This window comes from Zonotrichia albicollis, chromosome 3 (assembly GCF_047830755.1).
Source record: "Zonotrichia albicollis isolate bZonAlb1 chromosome 3, bZonAlb1.hap1, whole genome shotgun sequence".
Lineage (NCBI taxonomy): Eukaryota > Metazoa > Chordata > Aves > Passeriformes > Passerellidae > Zonotrichia > Zonotrichia albicollis.
In genome coordinates, this window is record NC_133821.1 from 64,661,454 (window position 1) to 64,684,403 (window position 22,950).

General features: G+C 37.9%; 1 protein-coding gene across 6 annotated transcripts in view; it reads right to left on the reverse strand.

Annotated features, from left to right (window-relative positions):
• The window catches only part of ZDHHC14 (zDHHC palmitoyltransferase 14), a 95,034-nt gene that overhangs the window by 71,810 nt on the left and 274 nt on the right, over positions 1–22,950 (reverse strand). For 5 of the 6 annotated variants that reach the window (XM_026795416.2, XM_026795413.2, XM_074537685.1 and 2 more), the window contains exon 1: positions 21,616–22,416. In XM_026795416.2, coding sequence (XP_026651217.2) covers positions 21,616–21,866 — 251 coding nt within the window. In that variant the 5' untranslated portion in view covers positions 21,867–22,416. Of the gene's footprint in view, positions 1–21,615; positions 22,417–22,950 lie in introns of those variants that run through there. The other variant, XM_074537683.1, reaches the window with a different exon arrangement.

Here is a 22,950-nt window from a genome sequence, read left to right on the forward strand (position 1 = left end):
CTACAGCACATACAAGACACAATAACAATACATATTACAAAAGATACCCAAAACAAACTTCAATTTAGATTTCCAGAATATCCTGCAGATACCTATTCTGATTAATTACCAAGTCTTTCAGATCACTCTTAAGTGTATAAAAGAGAGGCATACAAAAGAATTTAATTGAACTATCTGGCATACTGCTGCATTAAATCAGCAACAAATTAGTAGACAACAAACTCCAAAGAAAAACATGGAAGAAAGCTTTACTTCACACTTGCTTCCTTAACTTAGGAAAATCAGAGAAAGAAAATTCATGGACTGTGCAGCAGCATTTTATTAAGTTAGGAAAATGATCAGAAGGTAATTTCAATTTGCATTTTTCAGATATTGAGAGAGGAGTGTACTACAGACAAAAATCAGAAAAAAATTTGCATTCAAAAGTCTTTAATAACATACAGAAGTGTAGAATAAAGCAAAATATTTTAAGTTAGAAAAGATCCACACAGGATTTCAAAAAAAAGGCAAGAACAGGCAGCATAGGATGAACAATGAACTTGCTCATAAAAAAGCTTATGTTTCTGCCTGATTATGCCAGCAATTACTCAGTGTAAACCTAATGAAAACCTTAAAAGTTGCAATGGTAAATTAAAAAAAAATCAACTCCCGCATATCATTGATTCCATGACCTTTTGTCTTATATCAAAGGAGTTCACCATTGTCTCTGCAAAATTCTGCAACTGATAGTACTCACAGAAATATTAGTATCTTTCAATAGTAATGAAACTGGCTATTATTCAAGTGATGACCTACTTTCTCCTTTCCAAGATCTATAAGATTTTTTTAAAATCAATTCTTTTAGAAACACAAAACAATCTAGTCTATTCACTTTCCAGAATCAAACTCTGTGATGTTGGTAAACCTCACATACAAAATCCAAGTATGTTAACAGCTGCCAAACTAGGAACATAAGCACTCTGGTGACTACATTTTGGACCTAAAATAACAAAGACATAATTCTATCATTATGAAATTACATAGAAGAAGCAGACTCCCCAATTAATTTTACCAACTGTACACAGCTCAAAATGAGGCCTAAATCTAACAAAAGTTAGTGTCAGAAAAAACCCCAAAAAAGTAAATTAGGCAGATCAGAAGTGTGCCCTAAAGGAAGTGTTCTAAGTCACTAAGCCAGTCAGAGCTATGAAGGCTATTTACATAGTGCATTACAGAAAAAAAAAAAAAAATCAGAATATATGAAGAAACTGCCTGCTCGCTTAAAGGCACTGAGAAACCGAGGCCTCTTTAACACAAAGTTTTCACCTAATCTGAAGTTATACACCCAAAAATACCAACTGAGAATAAAGACTACTACATGATTTTGGGTAGATCTCAATGAAGTATTATAAATAAGAGAGGGTTCAATCTACTTAATAGGATTTTTTTTCAAGTATTCCTAATATTTACAATTTTTCAATCTATTATTAATATTCCTAGATTGACAGAAAATTGAAGTGCCTTCTGTCAAAAATTCAACACAACAAAACATATTCAAAGTAGTTAATAAAAAAATAGAACATTATGATCTCGATAAACACACACAAACTTTATGCAAGCATAGCTATGAATTTAGAACCAAACCATTGCAAGAACTGTATCTTTATTCTGCATGTTACTTTATTTTCTAATCTTTGAGATACAAATCATTATTTGTCAGCTAATATTAAAGGTTTAAAAAGGTATATTTATCAGTCAGTGGAGGCAGAAGAAAGATGGCAGGAGAACTATGGCCCTATCCCTTCCATTGGCTAATTCTCAAGCATACCAATTTCAATTCCATTTCTCAGAAAACATTATGAACTTCTTGAAAGGACCAATGAAATGGGTTAGGGCAACACCAAGCCCTAACTGATTTGTCTAGCATCACCCACAGCAATATGTTCCTATTTCTACACATAACCTCAGTAGAGTCTACAATCAATTAATCTATCATATCTGAAAAATAGGTAACACTATTTACCTTAAATTTGTCTTTGCCACAGTACATCAGGCTTTAGGAAAACAAAAAGGAAGAAAGCCCAACAAAACAGGACACAGATGAAATTAGTTGCAAAGCCCCACTGTCAGGAAACAAGGCAGGCCTACAAAGAAACTCATTTAGAGTTTTCATACAGTGAAGAGGACACCTCAAAAGCAGTATTTTGAACAGGCATGCGATGGGGAGGGGGAGGAATATATTTGAACTTACAATCTACAGATAACCTTTTTCCCTCCTCAGAAGATGCACAATTAATATGATACCAGGCAGTTATGGCCCATTCCTATCCCACACATTTTTAACATTCAGCTGTGAAAGCTTTACTGTTCCTATATAGTTACTTTAACATTAAGTTGTTTTTGTTTTTTTTTTATAACATAAAACATTAGAGCCACAAAATAACAGAACCACACACAAAGTAAAATCGTTTGGCTTCCACTCCACACAAAACTCTTCTCTCTCTTTTTTAATGCACCGTCGCAGGCGTGGTCACAGATAGAGCGTAGCAAGAGAGCAGGATTCCACACCTTATGAAACAAGCTCCAAGTGACCTGTAACCAACAGACCAGGTCAGCTGCTCTTTGCTTGCTGAGTGCTGTAGAGACTATCAGCAGCAGTGAGTGAGAACAACTCACAAACCAGATGTCAAAGATCTGCAAAACAACCAGTTCAGAGGTGCTCGCTACCTATTCAAATTACTTGAACATTCAAATGGAGCACAGTAATTACAGCCATGCTGCATGATCCAGGTGTTCTCACTGTCAAATTAGCCTCACACTTATTTAAGAGATTTTTTCCATAAAAGCCTTGTCCCAAATGTGCTTCAACAGTGCAAGAGAAGCAAACCACCCTCCACATGCCATTTTGGGCCAGTCTGCTGTCCTGCCAGTCAACTCAAGATCGCTCCTGCAGTTTGTTTGCCTATGCTTTCATTGTCTGCCTTTGTCTGTGTCTAAGTCACCTGGTTAAATTGAGGCTTTCATGACTCATTCTGATTCCAAAGCTAACACAGGACAGGTAAACCTGCTAAGATAGTCCTAAGTACTAGTTCATTAAAATTTAGGAGTTCAGTAATGCAAAGAGTAAGAACAGATTCCATAAGCATTTATTTTATGTAGTCCATATCAAACATATTTTCCCACACTACTGATTTTTAATATATCTCTTGTTAATGCTACTCTACCTCACTGGAAGGTGACACATACTATAATTTAGAAACTCACATATTTAGAGCTCTGTAAATCCCATGGAAGCCCTTTGGAAGTTTTGCAAGTTTCATCCTACCTTTGATGTTAGTTCAATAAATTTAGGATACTGGACCTAACAGTCTCTAATAAGATAACTGTATAAGCTTTCCCAGTGGCAGAATATGGCTGCAGGCACTTGCTCTTTCCATGTCACATGTCAAGACAGCTGGTAAGTGTACATAGACAGCTCCAGGGCTTCCCAGAAACTATGCACACACTATTCATGAAATCAGCCAGGCAAGAGCTAAACACCACTCCTAATTATTTGGTCCAGCCTACCTCTGGCCATGAAAGAAGCTGTGGGCATCACTAAGATCTTCTCATCTGTCATTATTCTTTCAGGGGGAGTAAAGGAGCCCAACTCTTCCCAATTACAACAAAATACATATCATAGGTGACATCTGAAAAAAATATGCCCAGGACTACAGTACCATCTGTTTCAAAAATCCCACAAGCTTTGGAAGAGATAGACTAATGAATCACCTTACTGGGCAATAAGCAAGTTATATGTTCAGTAGGTGGAGTGATTTTTTTCCTACTAACAATAAAATACATTTACAACTAGATGATTAATATGAACCTACAAACAGATTATGCTTTATAACAAAATTATTTTTTAATGCATCAGAACTGGAAAATACCACCAAATCAATCTGGCAACCTATGAAATTTTGCATTAATTACCTTTCCTAAGACATCAGTGAATATTTATATTGATTTCTTCACATCAAATAGTCTACTATGATTACTCTAAGCTCTAGATCATAGGTTCTGTTAAAACTTTTACATGAGTCACAACAGCATCTCTGGTTTTGAAGGTTCACTTTCTAATATCCCCTCTATGTAGTAACAGTTGCAATACATTACATAACTGACATAATTATATTCTATTCAATATACAGCACATGCCTTCTCCTAACCCCCAGCTGTGCTGCATTATTAATAAAGACAAGAAAAACAACAGTTCCAGATAAAATCCTTCTAGTATTTCATAGATATATTCATGAATATATATTCATGAATATGGCAGTGGAACCATCTTTGGAAGTTACTCCTCTTCAAGAAAAGATCAGAGAGGGAAGGGGGGGAGAAGGAAGAAATTCTTGTGATTAAGAAAACCGCCAGTTTTAGTGATGAGTTCTCCATTTTTGAGAGAAATAAAAGGGAAGGTGTTCAGGAAATTGAAACAAAAATATTCAAAACATTTCTCAATTTAAGAACCTAACCCATCCATTGTTAAGAAAGCAATACCCAAGGAAGTACAGTATTTTCCATTATATTGCCTGCATCACTCCATGCACCATCAGGACTATTAAGAAGGAGAGTGAGCTCTCCAGTAAAAGCAACATGCTCAAGTAATTAAATACATGCCACTTCTGATTTACAGTAACAGTTTACACTGACGCTAGCAGGATTTAACAATTTTTGTACACATCATAAGTATTGCAAGTGATGTCTTCCAAATATGTGAACAATCTGATCTAATCTGGTTTCTGAATGGATTCTTAAAGCCCTATTTGTCATAGTTCAGTGCTCCTCATTAAGAATAGGTTTCTTTTTACAAATTTTGCATTGTTGTTTTGCAAAACACAAAGCACACAACTTGTTGAATTGCTATCCTGCACCCAACCAAGCAATGCTGCAAAGAGAAATGTACTATTCTGAAGGGTATGGTTTGACTATGTTAGCCCTACTGGCAGAATACAAACTGAAAACAAATATTCTAAAGAACAATTTTAAGTATAAACATGTGAAAAAAAAAGAAGGTTGTAGAAAAAAACCTGGGAAGATACCATCTTAAGATACAGGGCCTCACAAAAGATATTTCTGGTTGTAATAAACAAGACCTTAGAGCTGGCCTTCAATTGGTAGCATGAATTGTGCTAAACACCACGCTTCTAGAACACAACTACATGTCAGATACCTCTTAGTAAAGGATGTAGTTTGTCCCCAGTCAAAAAGTAAAAAAAAAAAATCTTGCATCTCTCAGTGGCCATTTTCTCCTTTTCATGTGTCAAACTCCACCCTACAGATGTACCTTTATTAAACTAATGACACAGCTGTGTTCACAACCACAAGATGAAGAGACAGATGAAGATTACTGGACTCAAGCTCTACCAGCAGACAGCCTCATGTATCAAAAGTCACAAACAGCAGTAAAATTTAGTTGGTGTCTTATTAGAAGAAAAAGATAACTCCTCTAAAACTCTGCTGTCATCAAATAAAGAAAAAGGTTTGTTTGTGGATGAATTTTTGCTTAAAGAAAATTCCAGAATTCCAGTGGAACCTGCCAACACAAGAATCCATGGCATTCAGCTACTTCAACAGGACACGCTCCTCATTCATTTCCACCACTGCTGCAATCCCTTCAGTGTCCTGTGGGTCTTTGCTTTAAATGAGGGCAGTCAGTGGCACAATATTATATGAAGGGGCAGTAGCTCTGAAATGCATTCACTCCCATTGCTCAGAAAGACAGCTGGACATAGAGACCTTCAGAACAAGGTTTGTATTTTTTCCCAAGCTTTGTGCAAGAAAAATAAACTCAAAATGGCAGGGAGCCCTCATAACTAGCTGAGGAAGCAGCCAGTGCCAACCTTACTGCAAAAAAACTTACTCCAAGTCAGACTGGAATAAAAAATAACAACAAACAGCAAAAGTAGTTTTGCTTCTCCATCCTGACAGCTATTTAATAGTAACTCAGTTTTGTGCCTGCTGACCAACAGCTGAAAAAATCTCTACTGGAGCAAAAATTTTCATCCAGCATGTCTGTCACACACACACCTCTGAGTTGTCTGTAGTCTGATCAACACCTGACCCTCTTACAACTATTACTTCTATTACTTACAGTTAAACACTACTTTGATGTATTTAATCTTTTCATCCATACCAGACCAGTGCTGTCACTGGAGAACCAAGCTGAACTCCTCAGTTTCCTCCACTGGTAAATGAACTTTAGTCCACTTCAGTCAACACAAGCTGTCCACTTAGAAGGTAGAGTCATCTTACAAACTGAAAATAAATTTAGAACTATGATATATGACCAAAGCTGAAGCAGTAAATTTTCTGCAACTTCAAAACAAAACAAATTAAAATTTAATGCTGATATATAAAAGGCACAAATGAAAGCTGTTTGTCAGAATCAGAACACAGGAATTATGTTGGAAGTAATGATAAAAAATGATAGCAAACAAGAAGGTTCTGAAGCACTACAATATGAAAATCTAAACCAGTCAATATAGGGCTGGTGCAATTATCAAACTAGCTGCATTACATTACCTTGTGAAGAATAGTGTCTTAAGCACATAAAATGGTCACCAAATGAAAAGTGTAAACACTAAAAACCATTATGTCATGGACCTTGCTAAGCTACATTTGCTAGGAATTCCATGTCATCAAGACCTAGGCAGTTTCACTGGTCACTTTTGTACACCACATGTTTCACACCTGATGTGCACTTAAATCAAACAGCTGCACTTATGCAACTTGCTTAGAACTTTGACTGAAAAGGAGTATCAGTATTTAGGGTTACAAAGTAGGGTTTGTATTTTTATTCCTATACAAGCAGCATTTAGCCACACTTGATCAAGTACTCTGTACAATGCATCAGGTACCAGGTTAAAAACAGGTGATGCATCAATCCACCTTGTTTTATACAGCAGAGCAGTACCCTCCTGGGCACAACACCCAATTCCATTCATTCACAAAAGTACTCTGTTGCCTGCAAAGAGCATCTCCCAGTTTCTTCCAGTAACTACGGTGACTAATCATCCAGCTGAGCAGAAGAGGCAGTGCTGACCCTTTTATGCTCTCTGAAAAGACCCAGAGGAAGAAGCACCAATCCACAGAACGTAACAGTAAAGAACAAGCACATGCAAGGTGTTAGTACTACAAGAGAAGAGAAGATAATAATTTGAGAGTATGTGGAAAAGAACAGAAACAGTGCCTGTTTGGGAGCTTACTGGTCTAATAATTGCACACAGAAAAGCTATTCTAAAACAAACTGTAAGACTGCTACATCCAAGACTGCCAAAAAGAAATAAAACGCCAGCATGCCTGTAGAAGGCAAATTTGATACTCTTCTGCCAGGCTCTCCTTCTTCTGTCATGTGCCTTTTAGTTTAAGACCTCCACCTCAAATGCCCCCAGAGGATCCTGCTTCCCCTACACCTTTAGGTGGGACAGTTCTGGAGATGAACTGAAGTTCATACAAACATGATTTCTGCATAATAACACTGTACGGAACTCAAGATTGCAGACACTGGAAGGCAAGTGGTGAATGAAGCAATTTAATGAGTTTCATCATTTATGCTGCCTACAGCCACAGGTGAAAGCAGCCCCAAAGAGCAGAGCTTAATTCTGTGCTACCAACCTCGTAGTTAGGCTGGCATTGCTCAAAACTGTAATTTCAGTGGAGTTCTGCCTTGCCCTCAGAGAGGCATATCCAGCAGAGGCACAGGTATCACATTTTACTTGTTAAAAATCAAGTTCTTGGCAAATGTCAGTACTTGTATGAAGACAACACAACACACATCTTTGAGAGACCGCCACACTTGCAGACTCCTGCCCACGAACAACCCAGTCAGAATAACCCACCATCTCTTCTACATGTAACCTGCAAGCCAGAGTCCCCACTTCTCACCATTGTCATACTGGAAGTCAAAAAAAGAACAATGCTGGTCAGAGCTACAGAGTTTTCCTGTCATGGAAGATTAGCACAAGAGAAATCAAGAATGGTAAAAAAAGGGAAGAGTATTTCTGGACTGAAAAAAACAACACAAAAAAGAATTTGAAACCTTGAAGCACTACCAGTATAACTGTCCATTTCAGCTCTCTTTCCTGACCAACTCTTAAAATAAATATATAAATAACCAAACTCCAACGGAGTCACATAACGAAGTTCTTTCTATGCCCCATGCTGTCATTCCCAGCATTCCTAACTCTGCACCTATGAAGCAGGACTGTCAGCATTTCCTCACATCTCGTCAACATCTTGTACCTATTCCCACCTATTTTTCATATGCTTATTTCTTACTTTCAGGCTCTGAAGTGAGAGGGATGATGATAGGACACAACATGTGTAAGAGTACAGTCCAACTATGTCTACAATACTGGATGCAGTAACAACTGAAAAATCCAGCACCTGTATCCAAAGTTATTACTGCCTTACCTATAGATATTAACTAAATATGGAAACAAAACAACTTTCCCTTGAGTATACAAAATTTATTTCCAGAAGCAAATACTACAGCAGTTCAGTTCTTCTCCACTTCTCGTTCCCCGTCAACCCCCAACTCTTCTGCATGGATTGAAGAACCTTCCAAAACTTTTTTCATCAGATTATGAGGACTCCTTCTGAATGAATAACAGAACCATGTAACTTCTATCTGTGGGGATCAACTTCAGTAACAAATTACACACCCCCTAAATCTTTCACCGTTACTGGGCAGTCAGAAATAACACTTGCAATAAAGCTGAAATTAAAATATTATTATATGTGACAGTATTATTTCAATAAAATGTCACTTTTGTATTGAACTAAGAAGCAACAAACTTTTGATCTCTTTTTGCAAAAGGCATTTCTTTGTTGCAACAGCAAGAACTAGTGCCAACAACTGTTTATAAAAGTTTCAGAACAGAAAATAAAATTACTTTCACCAAGAACAGTCATCCACTGGGTAAATGCACCTTCAGCCTATCATTTAGCAACCTGAACTGTTGGTTAAAGTTTTCTAGGATGCAATAATAGAAAGGTATGTGCATTGGGAAGGGCATGTTTACCTTTCAATCCAGCTGGATATCAGCCTGTAACAGTTTCACTTACTGGACTCAAGTATGTCAGTTGTTTTTCACATATCAGACTGTTTGGATTTTCACATTCATAGTCAATTGCCTGTTTCCGAAACTCTTCTTGAGTATGAGCTGAGTAAAAAAGCAAACTCATTTTACTCCACCCAGTCCCTGTAGGTTTTCCTCTGCAATGTCCCTCTGCCCTCCAGCACACTACTAGTGATACACTCCAGTACTGGAAATGAGACTCCAGCTTTCAGAGGCTAGTATTAAAAACAATGCACAGTGCAGCTTGATCCTAAAAGAGTCTGTGGAGGAAAAAAACCTATATTCTACTCTAAAGATGAACACTGATCTCATCAGTGATGAGAAGTCTCAAAGCCTCCACACCTCAAGGTGAAGAGAGCCTTCCGAGCTTTGGGCCTTGTAAAAGAATGATTATCCTTTCAAGGTCTTATATTGAATTATATTAATCTCTGTCAGATTTCAGTCCACAACTTCTTCCCCGTCTTCTGCTCTATAGACAATTCCTTCTGCTCTAATTAGCTTTAGGTGTCTTATTTAACAAAATCATTTCAAAGGCCATGTTTTAATCGCACTGTGAATAGAGACATACACTTCAACAGTCTCTTGCATGCAGCTGTTCTGATTTCCATTAACTGCTTTATGGTCCTTCCTCCAACCTCCTAAGCTGAAAGCTTCAACATTTACAGTAGTAAACAAACCAACAAAATAAAAACCCCACCTAAGCAGGCAACTAAATGGGACTGTGAAGAAACATGTTATTCCCTATGTTGTTTGCTATCTCAGCTGAAGCTGGGAGAAATGGCAAGGACTGACAGTACTCCCATCCTGGCTCAGTTTAGCATGTTTTGAGCTAACTCAGCTGTTTTTATAAAGACTAAAGCCAGGAAGCATTCATGGAGCTTTCCATAGGCTCCGCTATCAAATGCAATACAGTGCATTGGCTCTGCAGTCTGGAAATGGGGAATACAGACTACCCAAGAAATTACTCAGGAAGAAACACTGCTTCAGTTACTGCCTGTGTTGTGTTACATATTGGATGTCTTTAAAAAAAATCCAGAAAATCCCTAAGACATGAACTACTAAGGGGTGTTGTTTAAAGATGCTGCAATTCAAGTTCTACAAACTACAATCCAGTTACTTCAGAAATAAAGTGTGGTTTAAAAGTCCAAACTCTGTAGATTTTCATTAAGCAACTAACATGTTCTGTTCTCACCCTCACAGATGCCAAAGAGCCAAGACTAATTAACAAGTTTCCTAAAGTTGGGATACAGTTCCAAATCACCTCCTGCCTCCCACTAGTAATAATATTTTTTCTGAATTTTTAGAGATTCAGCGCAGTGATCTAAAGCAGCAGAAAGTTTTTCTTTGTGTGGGCAGAAGGGAAGGACAGTCTTTGTGCAGGAAGGGAACTCCCTGAAGTGGCTCACCATTGGGTGGGGAAAATAGCAGAGCAAGACAAAAGAAGTGACATCTGAGGCCTGGAGAAGGGAAGAGGTGGGTCCATCCTTTTCAGCACTCTACAACCATCAGATTTATCCTCCTGCAATGGAGACTCATAAACAGAAAGGAAACTGGGATGCTCCTATAAAATACTCTCAAGTTTTGTTTGAATTCTTCAGCAGAATGTCAACTTCTGGCTGCTCAAACAAAGCAGGCAGGTCTACAGACATGAAGTTCACTGTAAAAAATGAGTGCTTTGGATATGTGGTATGGGAAGATGTCCCCTTTGACTTTCAACATCCTTGGACAAACTTAATTCTAATAGCTGCTATGGGACATAGAGATTCATATATATATATATATATATATATATATATATATATATATATATAGCTTCATTAAATATACTCTGTATCATTTAAGCTTTCTTCTCTTATTATTTAATTTCCAGCTTTTAATCCAGAACTGGACACCTGCCTTGGTGGAATTATTGACACATTTAATTTTTTTAAGCAAATCACCCTTCAAAGGGTGCTTGGACTAATCTGACATATCTAGGGTGTTTTCCATTCCCCAAAGATAACTAATCCAGCTTTAGCAGCTTTTCAGACAAGCCATTTCAGTCATATCTAGGAGTTTAGAAGCTGGAACACACTATCATTTAAGGTACAGAAGCTGATCTCATCAAGCAGCAGGCTCAAGGAGGAAGCTGAACCTGCAGGGTCTGAAGGACTTTCTGACCTGGCTCAAGCACTAGGAGACAGATCCCATGATTTCACATAGCTGCAAAATTATTTAGGCAAACAATGCAGATTACAGGAAAAAAAAACAACCAACATATGCTCATTTGTTATGACTATGGAAAGGGAAAAATTAAGTCTTTCAACTTTACTGCCTTCACACTCCTACAGCAAGTGATCTCAGCCTATTAAAAGTGAACAAGTGTCTAGGAATACTGATGGAAGGAGAGAAAAATTTACAAAAGCAAGACTAAGACAACCTGATAAACATATAACACTGCTGGAACAACTGTATACAAAGACATTCTTCTGTATGAAATTTATTAAAATTTAATGCTGTTATTTATAAGAAAAGAAAATACTAGCTATAATTCAGCAAAAGCCACACGAATAGTAGAGGGCAAAGCTTGATGAGGAACAGCAGAAAAAAACAGGAAAAGAACCTCCAAAAACTGTTAGAAAATGCACTTTGAACTGAGAAAACCACATTCAAATGTGAGAAAAGAGAAGGGTCAAAAAGAACAGCTATGACTTTCACTTTTTAGACTGAGACTTTAGGTTCATATTTTACAACTAGATAAAACTGAAGTTCTCTTAAAGTATGCAGGTGATAAATGAGTCATCAAAACAAGATTAAAATTATCTTGCTAGATGAGAAACATCTTGCTTTGCTGTGTTAAGGTAAGTTCTCTGATTTTCACAGATAACACAGAGCAGTTGAGGTAGGATAGGAACTCTGAAAACTCGGTTTAACTTCTCCAGATCAAAGCAGGGTCAGCTAGAGGAGACTGCTCAGGTCTGTATCTGGCTGGTTTTCAGTGTGCCCAGTCTCACTGGGCAACCTATGCCCATGCCAAATCATCCTCACAACAACAACAAAAAAAACCCCTACAAATAAAGACAAAACAGGCAAACAAATGAGACCCAAAAAAAAAAAAAAAAAAAAAAAGAAATAACCAAGAAACTCCACCCTTCTTTCTTCTGTTTTAAAGCTAATTTATTTTGTGTCTTGTCATTGAATACAACTGAGAAGGGTCCAATGCTCTTTTTTTCCATTCCCTCTCCCCAGTCAGGTACTTGTTAAATAGGATTCCCCCACAAGCTTTCTCTTCTCCAAACTAATGCACTGAAGCAAATCAGAAGTGAATATCCTCTTTTAACTCTGCACTCCAATCTTTGGTATCACCCCATGCAGCACACTTCATGAACCCATGTACCCTGACTAATGACAGAGTTTACTTGCTGTTCCCACACCCTGTGCCTCTCAGCCCTGGAAAGAGTTCAAATGATGTTAAATAATAAAAGTATCTTAAAAACTGTACCTTTTCCTCATATAGATGCATTATGAGCTGCAGCTCTAAGGAAACCACACTCAGAAGAAACAAGTTTATTAATGAGTTACAGTGCTAATGAGAGACAAGTAACAGCTATTCTGGCTTTTACTTTTCTTCCTGGTACTTTTAACTGCTCTACACAGTATCAAATCAGCAATTTTAACTCTTCCATATACTGACTGAACACTAGAAAACCCTTTTTCTAATAAAAGTGTTTACTAAGGAACCTGCATAGATGTGCCATGAGAACCCACCCCATGCGCACAAACAAGCATGCCAGCAAAATTTAAGCACAGGCTGATCTGACACTTGCTTCTGTGCCCAGAGTCATGGCACTCATAGCCAGTGGGGCACCTCACCAGTGCAATGGACACGCAAGAGCAGGACTCAAGCTCCTGATATACAGACAGTGATGCACAGTCCAAAAAAGAGCGGATACAAAATTTATCAAAATCAGAGAAATTTTGTATTGGTACCTCTTTTGCAAGGTGGTAGGAAGAGGAGGCTTCCAATACCTGACCATATTTTTAATCTACCTTCATAATTTGTAGTATTATGCCAAGTATTTATGTTAAAATACTAATAAATCTAATATATCTGTTTCTTGCTCTTAAGAGCTGATATCTATTGATCATATGTACAAGAAATATATACTAAAGCCTTCAAACTAATTTCATAGATTCATTCATTGCAGACGGTGTAAAAACATTATCTTGCACTTAAACTACAAAATTCACTTTATATTTTATGTACATCAGCTTCTGAGTTCAGTTTTTCTGTTTTCAACTTGATTTTCAGTATTCTATTTGATTTGTTTCATTTTTTTTTTTAATAAGAGCAAAATTTTTAGAAGCAGCTGAACTGACTACATATTTACTACAACAAATGCACACTGCCAGTATTTACTGCAGTGAGCAACTTCAGGGTGCAGCAGGGGTGGAAAAACAAAACAAAACCAGCTGTGATATCATTAGCCAAGCTCATTATGTAAGACCTCATTAGGCACCATCCCACAATAATGTGAATAAACCCTATGGACACTGATGAAATGGAGGTGATTATACACAGAATTGTATCATCATATACAATCATATATAATCACTAGAGCACACTGTCAACTTAGTAGTTGAAGTTCTGGGATCCATTCGGGTAAGAGCTCCACTGATGCACACTGCAGAAAGGCACCTTTGCCTATTCACTGCAGTATGAGCAGGAGCTCAAGTGCAAACAGAAAGCACACAGTAAGGGACAGGGAGTGTGTTGCCCTAAATTGAAAATTCCAAACAACTTCAGCATCCTTCCATAAGCATGTTTTATGTTAGTATGATTTAGTACTTCTGCAACATGAGAAACATAAACAGAATTTTATTTGGGGCTGTTTCATACAAGTTTCATCTTGGTTTCTCAGTTTGTCTCTTTGCTTTGTAAAAGATTTATCCACTTTACAGTTTTGTATTAAGTTCTGAAATACAAATGAGCTGCAACTATATGAAGTTTAACAAACTTTTGGTAGTTCCAGCTGACTTCAGGGGATTTTCCCCCCTTTCTCCATCAGCTTTGCCACATCAAAGATGAACTGCACTGCTATGTGCAAACCTTTACTGGTAGCTGAATTGATGATCAGCTATTACAGGCTCACTTTCAAGAATAACCTATCAGAATAAGAAAAAATTCCTAGATAAAGCTGTTCAACTTTTTAAGCAATTTTTCAAAATGTTCCAGTATTTTAAGTTAGTGTTATAGGGCTTTTTGACTGGGCCATTTTGAAACAAGCATGTAGCTTAGAAAGTTAAAAATATTCTCAGATTTCTCCTCTTCTGCAGCAATTCTCACTTTCTCATTAATTAGTTTGTGTTTGAGTGCTACAGTCCACAGTTCAATGTTGCACTAGAATGGAGAGACCATTTCCATTAGAAACTTTAGTTTGCTGGGTAACTACTTAAAAAGTAAAACTTAGGTGTTAAAATCTACAAAAAACCCCAGACATTTGTAATACAGTATTTTGCCATCCCTCCCCCTGCCCACACTGAGAAGAAAATTTCTTGGTCATCCAGATTCAATGAAATATTTAGTTTTGTATTAAATGCCATTTACAAAATAATAATGCAACACGACAGCTATGACAGAAATTAAATCATATAGCAACAAGGGTATTTTTTGCATAATTATCCCAATTTTCAACATGAAATTAAAGAATACTTTATATGAACCTAAACATTTGACGTGATTCCTGAGAAAACAGCTTGAACAACAACCTGAAAAAGACCATCTTTCCTTTAAAACACAAATGAAAATTTCTGCAGAGTTGATATGAGACTTCCAGATGGCCACATGACAATACCAGTCTTCCAAGATGAACAGATAGAGATTTCAATAGTGTAAATTCATTTAACATGACTACACTAGTCTCCAAAAGATACATTTTATACGTTTAACACACATTCACTCAGACAAAGGGATAACAGCAACTACTCAGGGAAGGACAAAATAAAACAGGCGTAATAGGCACATATCAATAACAAAAACCTCAAGCTTTTCAGTGATAAATTAAGATAGATTGTATCAAACAAGTGTCACAAGATTACAAGTCATATTCTGGAGATTCAAGATGTAGAGAAGTATTAGCCATCAGCATTTGTAAATATTTGAATATATATATACACACACATGTATATACATACATATATACATGTGTATATATGTATGTATATATGCATGTATATACATATATATAAAAGAAGAACTAAACTATTAAAATTGCCTTTACCTTTTTCCCCCTTCTCTGGAATGAATATAAAATATTCCAGGTAAGGATTTATACCTATCTGCAAGACTTATTGTGAGTCTAGAAATCACCCATCAGCCAGCAGTGACTGAATTTCCCAAGGCTTTGGGTGACAAATCTGACCATTAATGTTCACACTTCAAAGCTACACAATGATTTCCTCGAGGTCCCCAAATGATACAGTATCTGAGTAGTCAACATCCTATTATATCACTTTAGTCCCTATTTTTATTTCCCTCCACCTCCACAAAGAAAAGATGGAAATATAAGTAGAAAAAAAATTAAAAGTTCAAAACTTCTGCATGAAACAGAAGATAAAGGCCATCAACTAAGCTGAATGCAAAAAAAAAAAAAAAACCCAGCCAAAACCAAATCAAAACCACCAAAAACCAACAAACCAAACACCCTCATAAAGGAACAAAAAAAAAGCTGTTTTGGAAAGTGGGTCAGCGTTACAAAACCATTAAAAGTTTCTGCAGTTTCAGGGGAAGTAAAGACACAACTTTTAAAAACATGAGAGGTTATCCTTCCTTCTGTTATCCTTACAGAATTTTACTGTGAAAAATGAAGCACTTAATCATTGTCCATTTCCATGTAAATAGACCTAGCCTTGAGAAACAGAAGTGCATAACCTAATATCAAATGCCATTAGTTAAATTGAAATAATTATGCCTAGGAATTTTATCATACAATTCATTCAAAGCAGGTTTACAAGTTTATACTGACATACCTGCTCAGTGATGCACTACTTTTGAGATATGGTAGTACAAAACTACTCCCTTTTGGCCAGGGAGAAACTTCAGCAGACACACTTGCTCAGATCACTGAGAAACATAGGAGATTCTTCTTTTGTAATGAACAAAAGTCCCTCATCAAGCAAATAGTATTAGATATACTTAGTAGATGGGAGATATTTGATTCTGACAGTTAACATTTTCAGGGCAATTAAGAGCAAAGAATAAACACTCTACTTGGAATGCATACGGTCCCTCAGAAATCATTTGCTCAAAACAAGTGTAAACCCTAAAATGAGACTTACTCTATTCCATGTTGTTTTCACTAAGTTATCAGAGATGCGTAATATGACAAAATAAGGAACAGAAATATTCCTCTGATTTAATTTTAATGACAGATTTAAAAAAAAAAACCAGCAAAGTAAAACTGAGAGAAAAGGACACCTACTCAACACTGCACTCACCTATGTCACCATGCACAACTAGGCAGTGACTGCCTTCCATGTAGAAAAGGATGTAGTTCTCTTGTTGAATAATAATTTTAGTTTATATACTATGATTTTTGTTTTAAAATACATTTTGACATCTTCAACTAGAAATGCCCTATAAGTTTAGAGCAGCCTCTAACAGTTGAAGTCGCATTGGTAGCACCTTCTTCTAAGAACTTATAGTTTAAGGACAGGGTCATCAGGAGGCACAAGTAATTTACTTGTCTTAAGGGCAGAGAAACGAAGATAAGGGGGTTATCATAGGAACATTCCATCTACTTGGCATACAATGTCATGCTAAGAGACCACCTCTTGCAAGAGCAGAAAACACCTGCCATAAGATGAGAAGGGTTGTTGATACCACAGTGAAAATGCTCAGCTTACTGACATCAGTGTTTACACACAGAGGTTTGTTGCAGTGAGCAGCAAGTTACACCACTCCACCATGGAAGTTCAATATTGAACAACCACACATGGCATCAGAAAGTGTGACTCATGAACGTCCTCCAGTCACACCGGTTTTCAAAGTGGGAGGCATGGAGCAGGTTGCCAGCAACTGTGAGAGCACAGAAATCAATGGTTGGTACACACGTATGCACATAAACAGCCTCAGTTTAAACAATTTTCCAGCATACATCCTTTGCAAGAAAATGCAATTACACAAATGCTCACTAAAAAAAAAATTAAAAAAAAAATTAAAAACTCAAGTGCTAGTTAGCTCAAAACAAACAAACTAAAAAACCCTCCAGCTTGCTGAATCAGTGCAAGCGTCAAATGGTATCAGAAGTGAGAGAGCTCTGATTCACATTTACAGAGAAAAAAGCTGCACTGCTTCAGCCCTTCCAGCATCCTACCATCTGTTTCAACCTTCTTCCAGAGCCACTCACCCTGCAAATAAGTTGACAGAAGAAAACATGACTCTGCCGGAGTCAATTCAGTTCAGTCGGCATCTCTCCTTAAACCCACGTTTTAAGGGAAGTTTAATTTGCCTGCCTGAGCTGAAGCAGCTCAGGTGCAGACATGTTCCTTCCTGCCACCTGCCCAGCAAGGCCCCAGAGGAAAAGGAGCACCCAGAGACAACTCACAGTAGCAACATAGCTGAGGTCATCAGCCACCTCTCTGGAACTCGTGATCTTGTGCATCCACACGAGATTTGCCATTTAATGACAATACATTTATTTCACAAATCCTGCTGTGTTACATGTGTCACTCAGGCCCCATTTTGCTTTCCTGTAACCTACAGAAACAGGATCCGAAACGACCATGAGCATAAAAGGCTCTTATTTCTTTTGAAAATGTATGCCTAGCTAAGTGCAGTAAGTATGAAGTATGTTAGTTCTGCCTCTATTGCACAAATAAAGAACTTTACACACATGTAAATACAACGGTTCAACTGGCTACACACAGCAACAGATCTGCCCTTCAGTTACAGATGCTATCCTTGCTCTGTGGAGAGGTAATTTGTTTTCTAAGCTTTAAATGCAGCTACCTTGATAAATGAGTGCTAAGTAGTTTGGAAAAATACACATCTCTCTGTACTGGTGCAAGGCAAAGGAAAAAAACAAAATGGAACACAAAGCCAAATTTATAAGAAAAAAGAAGAAACAGCTAAATAACTCAAGGTTAGGGTTAGAAAAAAGTTTCAAGGTAAAGTAATATACCCAAATTTCCAAGACAAATTCAGTAATTTGTGGTGTCTCATCTTGAACAATTTAAAATAGGCATAGTTTTTAAGAACAGCTCAGCACAGAATCCCTCTTAGGACCCATAAGTGCTTGCAATCATTCACATTACATTTAATAAACAAGTTACAGAAATAAAACTGCTTGTTATTTGCAATCTCTTCCTTTGGAAAGGAAGGGAAGCAGGACTTATAAATATTTTACCTGCTTGAAAGCTCAGGGCTTCTTGTTTTTCTTTTAAGCAAATTCTGGCTTATCTCTTTGAAAATGAAAAAGAACAGTGAAATGACAAAAGGAAGAAGTGGTGATGCACTTTGAGTATATGAGAGATAAAAGTCAACAGAGAGAAGGGAATAAAACCAGCTGAAAGCAGGAGCTGGAAAAAGTAGGCAGGAAAAAAGCACAAAAGCATAAATATAAAGAAAGAAAGATTACAAAGGCATGACTCAATGTCAAAAGCTATACAGGTCAAGATGTGTGACATACATTTGCTTTTGGAGACATAGGATTTGCTGAATCTGAAAAATGTATTTCTTCCCTGAAGAGTATTCCAAAGCACATGAGATGCAGCTCGGGATGTATGGATGTCAAGAGTGAAATAGAAGGGAGGGAAATCACACTGAAGGAACAAACAAAGCCAAAGTATAAAGGACACGTCAGCATGTTTATGTTAGCATGATGCTTTCCAAGGAATTAGCTGCCAAAGTAATCTTTCCTACTTGTCCCCTTCCCAGCCTGTAACCGGGGAATTACCTGAACCATGAGTACCCATTTTCAGGTTTCCAAAACCAAAGGGAACAAAATAATTTATTTTCACTGTAGCAAATAAAGAACAAACATTTCCAAGAACATACAGGTCACCTTCCTCTTCAACGGCAGTATGACCTTATGTTTCAGGGCACACAGGGCACATGTTCATTTACAAACCATTTGCTCCACAGGTACATGAAGGATTGAAAGACATTTCTGTCATACTCAATAAATGGCTGGTTAATAAGGAATACCATAATCAAATCAGCCAATAATGACAGTGACACTTAACACTCAAGATGTTATCACTGATCAATACACACTACTATTAACAGACAAAAGTAGAAACTGCTTGAAAGTAACACTCTTCAGTAAGAGCTCACCTCTTTCTAACATCCTCTGCAGTCTATCACAGACATACTGAACACCATTCTCACAGTCTTTAGATTGGGGTTTTAATTAGCCTTCAGAGGATGAGTAATAATTTTTCAATGCAAGGGCTTTCTAAAGACCAAAATCTACCTTATCATTATAAAAATGAAATACCATTGTCACCTTCTACTTTGATTTTCCTTAGAAGTGCAAGTGATACAAGAGTGACTCAAGACCAGTACACAGAGAATTTATATAGCCCTATTATATAAAGCCCAAGATTCCTCTCTGCTTCAAGACTGCCAGCAAGAGTAAGCACCAAGTATATATGAAAATCCTTGACTAAAAATCTTGTCAATCACAGATGGTTACACTGCAAATATTCTCAAATACTCGATGGAAGTTGCAGAATTCAACTCTGGTAGAGCATGTAGCTCACAGCAGTGATGAAATCAGAAGGTGATGAACAGCTAGCAGCTCATCCTGTTTTAGAAGTTCTGAATCATGCAGCTGCAAAGAAAATTTATCTCTGAAAGATCAAAGTGTCAAAACATATAAATAAATTGCAAACGGTAGCTTAATAAATCAGTTTTACAATCCTGATTATAAAACATTATACTTTCAATGTTCTGGTATCTGCAGGAAGTCCAGCAGGCTTCAGAGGCTGTGCTGAAGGTGATGAGACTGCACACAGACAGAAGTGTCAGCCCACATAGAAAGGCTTTCCAAAAGCTTAATCATGGCAAAGAGCAGAGAGTAGCACCCAGTCCTAATGCAATACTATCACACTATTAAAGGTTATACCTTTAATACCCATTTAAAACCAGGAAAGTAAACACACTTGCAGTGTGGATACCATCATTGTCTGTGTTATTTCAACTACTCAAATTATACTTAAGCTGCTTCATAATGTCTGGAAGAGAATTTACATTTAATAAAGCCCTCTAAAGTAACCTGGAGCCCACTTATGACAATTCATCTACTGATGAGCTCACACATACATTTAGCCACTGGTTACCTCCTGAGCATTTTTATCTTCTTTACTACTACCACTGTTGTTGAGATGATCTGCATTTAACAGGCACAATTTAGGGTTTGTTAACGTCCTTATCTTCTGGCTTGAAGACACCAAGTAACGAATGACCTTTGGTTTTCAGCTGTATTGCTTAGCAAAACAATTTCTGGAGGCAGCATTGAAGCTTAGTTATAAATAATAGCTTTTATTGCAGAAAAAAAGTAATTTGAAGATATTTTACTGCCACAAGTCAAACCACAATAGTTTAAAGCAGGTAAAGGAGCACTACTAACCCTTTACGATAACTCAATTATTCTTATGGGAAGTATTTTAGCATGGTGAACTTCTTTGTACTTGGTTCCTAAATAAAAGCAACTAAATAAAAGTTACACAATATTGCTCACATCAAGTGTCTAATTCTTTACTGCCATGTGTAGTTAATTTAACTACTACAACATAAGAGCAAAAATCAGTATATCTGATTTGCTGTCACTGTGTGTTCACTTTATACAGATGAAAAGGACTCCAGAGCTACAGAGAAAAAGGCCCTAGAAGGATGCCAGCAGCTTACCTAAAAAAATACAGTCAAAACCTCCAAAGCAAATGTAGCTTCAACTAAGACTAAACTCGCATACAAGTTATCACAAAGAGAAAGTAATGCTGTTACCTAGTGGTGGAAAGCTAGGTACATGCAAAATTCTTCAGCTCTTTTTTTTTCTCACTTCAAATTCTTGTTTACAAGCTTTTAAGATGATGTCAAGAGAAAAAAAATAATCATGCTCAATTAATAAACTTATGAAAAATACTGCTTTTCTTGCATTCAGTTCTGTGACAAAGGGTCAGTACTTTTGCATGTGCCAGTTTTGATTCTCAGAGCAACTGACAGATGAGGAGCCTCAATTTCCTGGTCATCCCAAACCTGCTGTTTTGCTTTACACTCCTCTTTCAACGCCAGCAAGTGCTGGAAACCTGCGGTATAAAAGCAACTGCAACTTTAATTCTCATTACTTTTCCACAGAGTATGATAACACAAACTATATTGTGCACCCCTCAGCATCTTATCAGATGGTATTTTCAATTATATAAATCAATATTGGTGGCATTCTCCTAAATAAAAACGTTAGTGTTGCTTTCAGCCAGAAAATAAATAGCTAGAGGAGGACAAGGGATATATGAAGACTTTAAAGTCACTTACTCAAATGCAAAGAAGAGTCCACTGGTGACCAAGATGAGAACAAGAGTCAGGTAGAAGACTCCAGTCTGTCGAGCCATCATGATCCTCCCATTGCAGAAGAATTTGTTTCTTCCAGGAAAAACCTCCCATTTTCTCTTGGGAACTGATTTCTTTTTCTTATGGGGAGACTCCATGGGAGACGAAGAGCTGTGTGTGCTGATCTGACTGTATTCACAGTCTTTCATGGGCCCACTACCACCTCCAGGAGTCATCAAGAAAGAGTAAAATGTGGGGAGAACCCCACCAAAAATATATACAAATATATATGTGCAAATATTCTTCTGACCAAGAGAGCCCTCTCCACCAGCCCCAGTTAATAAAAAAAAGCAAATAAAACGATGAAAAGTCTGCTACCAGATTAGCAATAGGTGTATCATGCAAACACCTCTTAACTCTTCAGAAACCAAAGCTGTCATATCAGAAACGCTTGAGAGGGATCCTTCCTTCCTCCACCAGTTACAAAACAGCCACGTAGGACAATCCTTTTAAAAACAACTTATCACAAAACAGGACAAAAAGAAAAAAAAAGTAATGATAAATCAGCTAGGCTCTCAAAAAAAAAAAAAAATCAGTCTTTTTACATCAAGTTTATTTTCAAATGGGAAGGTTTTTTCCTTCCCACGCACACCCTGAGAGTTTTCTCCGAGGGTCAGAAGGTTGGTCAAGGCAGGGTTTAGCAATCGAGTCTATCATTCATAGAGATTTGTTATAATCCTCCTTTGCGCAGCAGATTCCACTGCTAAAAATGACCATTCCTAAGACGTTCCCTCGAGAGACACGCGAAACAAATCATTAAGGGGGAGGGGAGGGGGAAAAAAAAAAGAAAAAAAGAAAAAAGAAAAAAGGCAAGTAAGGAACCAGGCTGCAACTCCAGCTTCCGAAGAACACTTGAAGCTCTCCTCTTGCCGAAGCCGCAGTCCAGCGGGAAGCGGCCGCCGCTCCGCGCAGACCGAGGGGCGCAGCGCTGCCCTGTCACCGCTCCACGGCAGGGGACTCTCCCGAGCCCGCGGCAGCCCGGGGCACGGCCGCTCGCCGACAGACACCAGCGCTTCGGGAGCGGGTCCTCCTCATCCTCCCTGCCCGCGCCTCCCCTACACAACAGGTCCCCGCCGCCGCCTCATGCCGCCCAGCGCCTCGGCCCCGCGGCAGGGAGGGTGGGAGGCAGGGGACACGGAGGCTTCTCCGCCGCTAGATCTCTGCCAGCACTTCTCCCTCCCCGCACCATCCTCGCCGCCCGGCTCAGCGCCGCCGCTCGCACCCCGCCCCGCCGCAGGCTCTCGCCCACGGCCCGCGGCG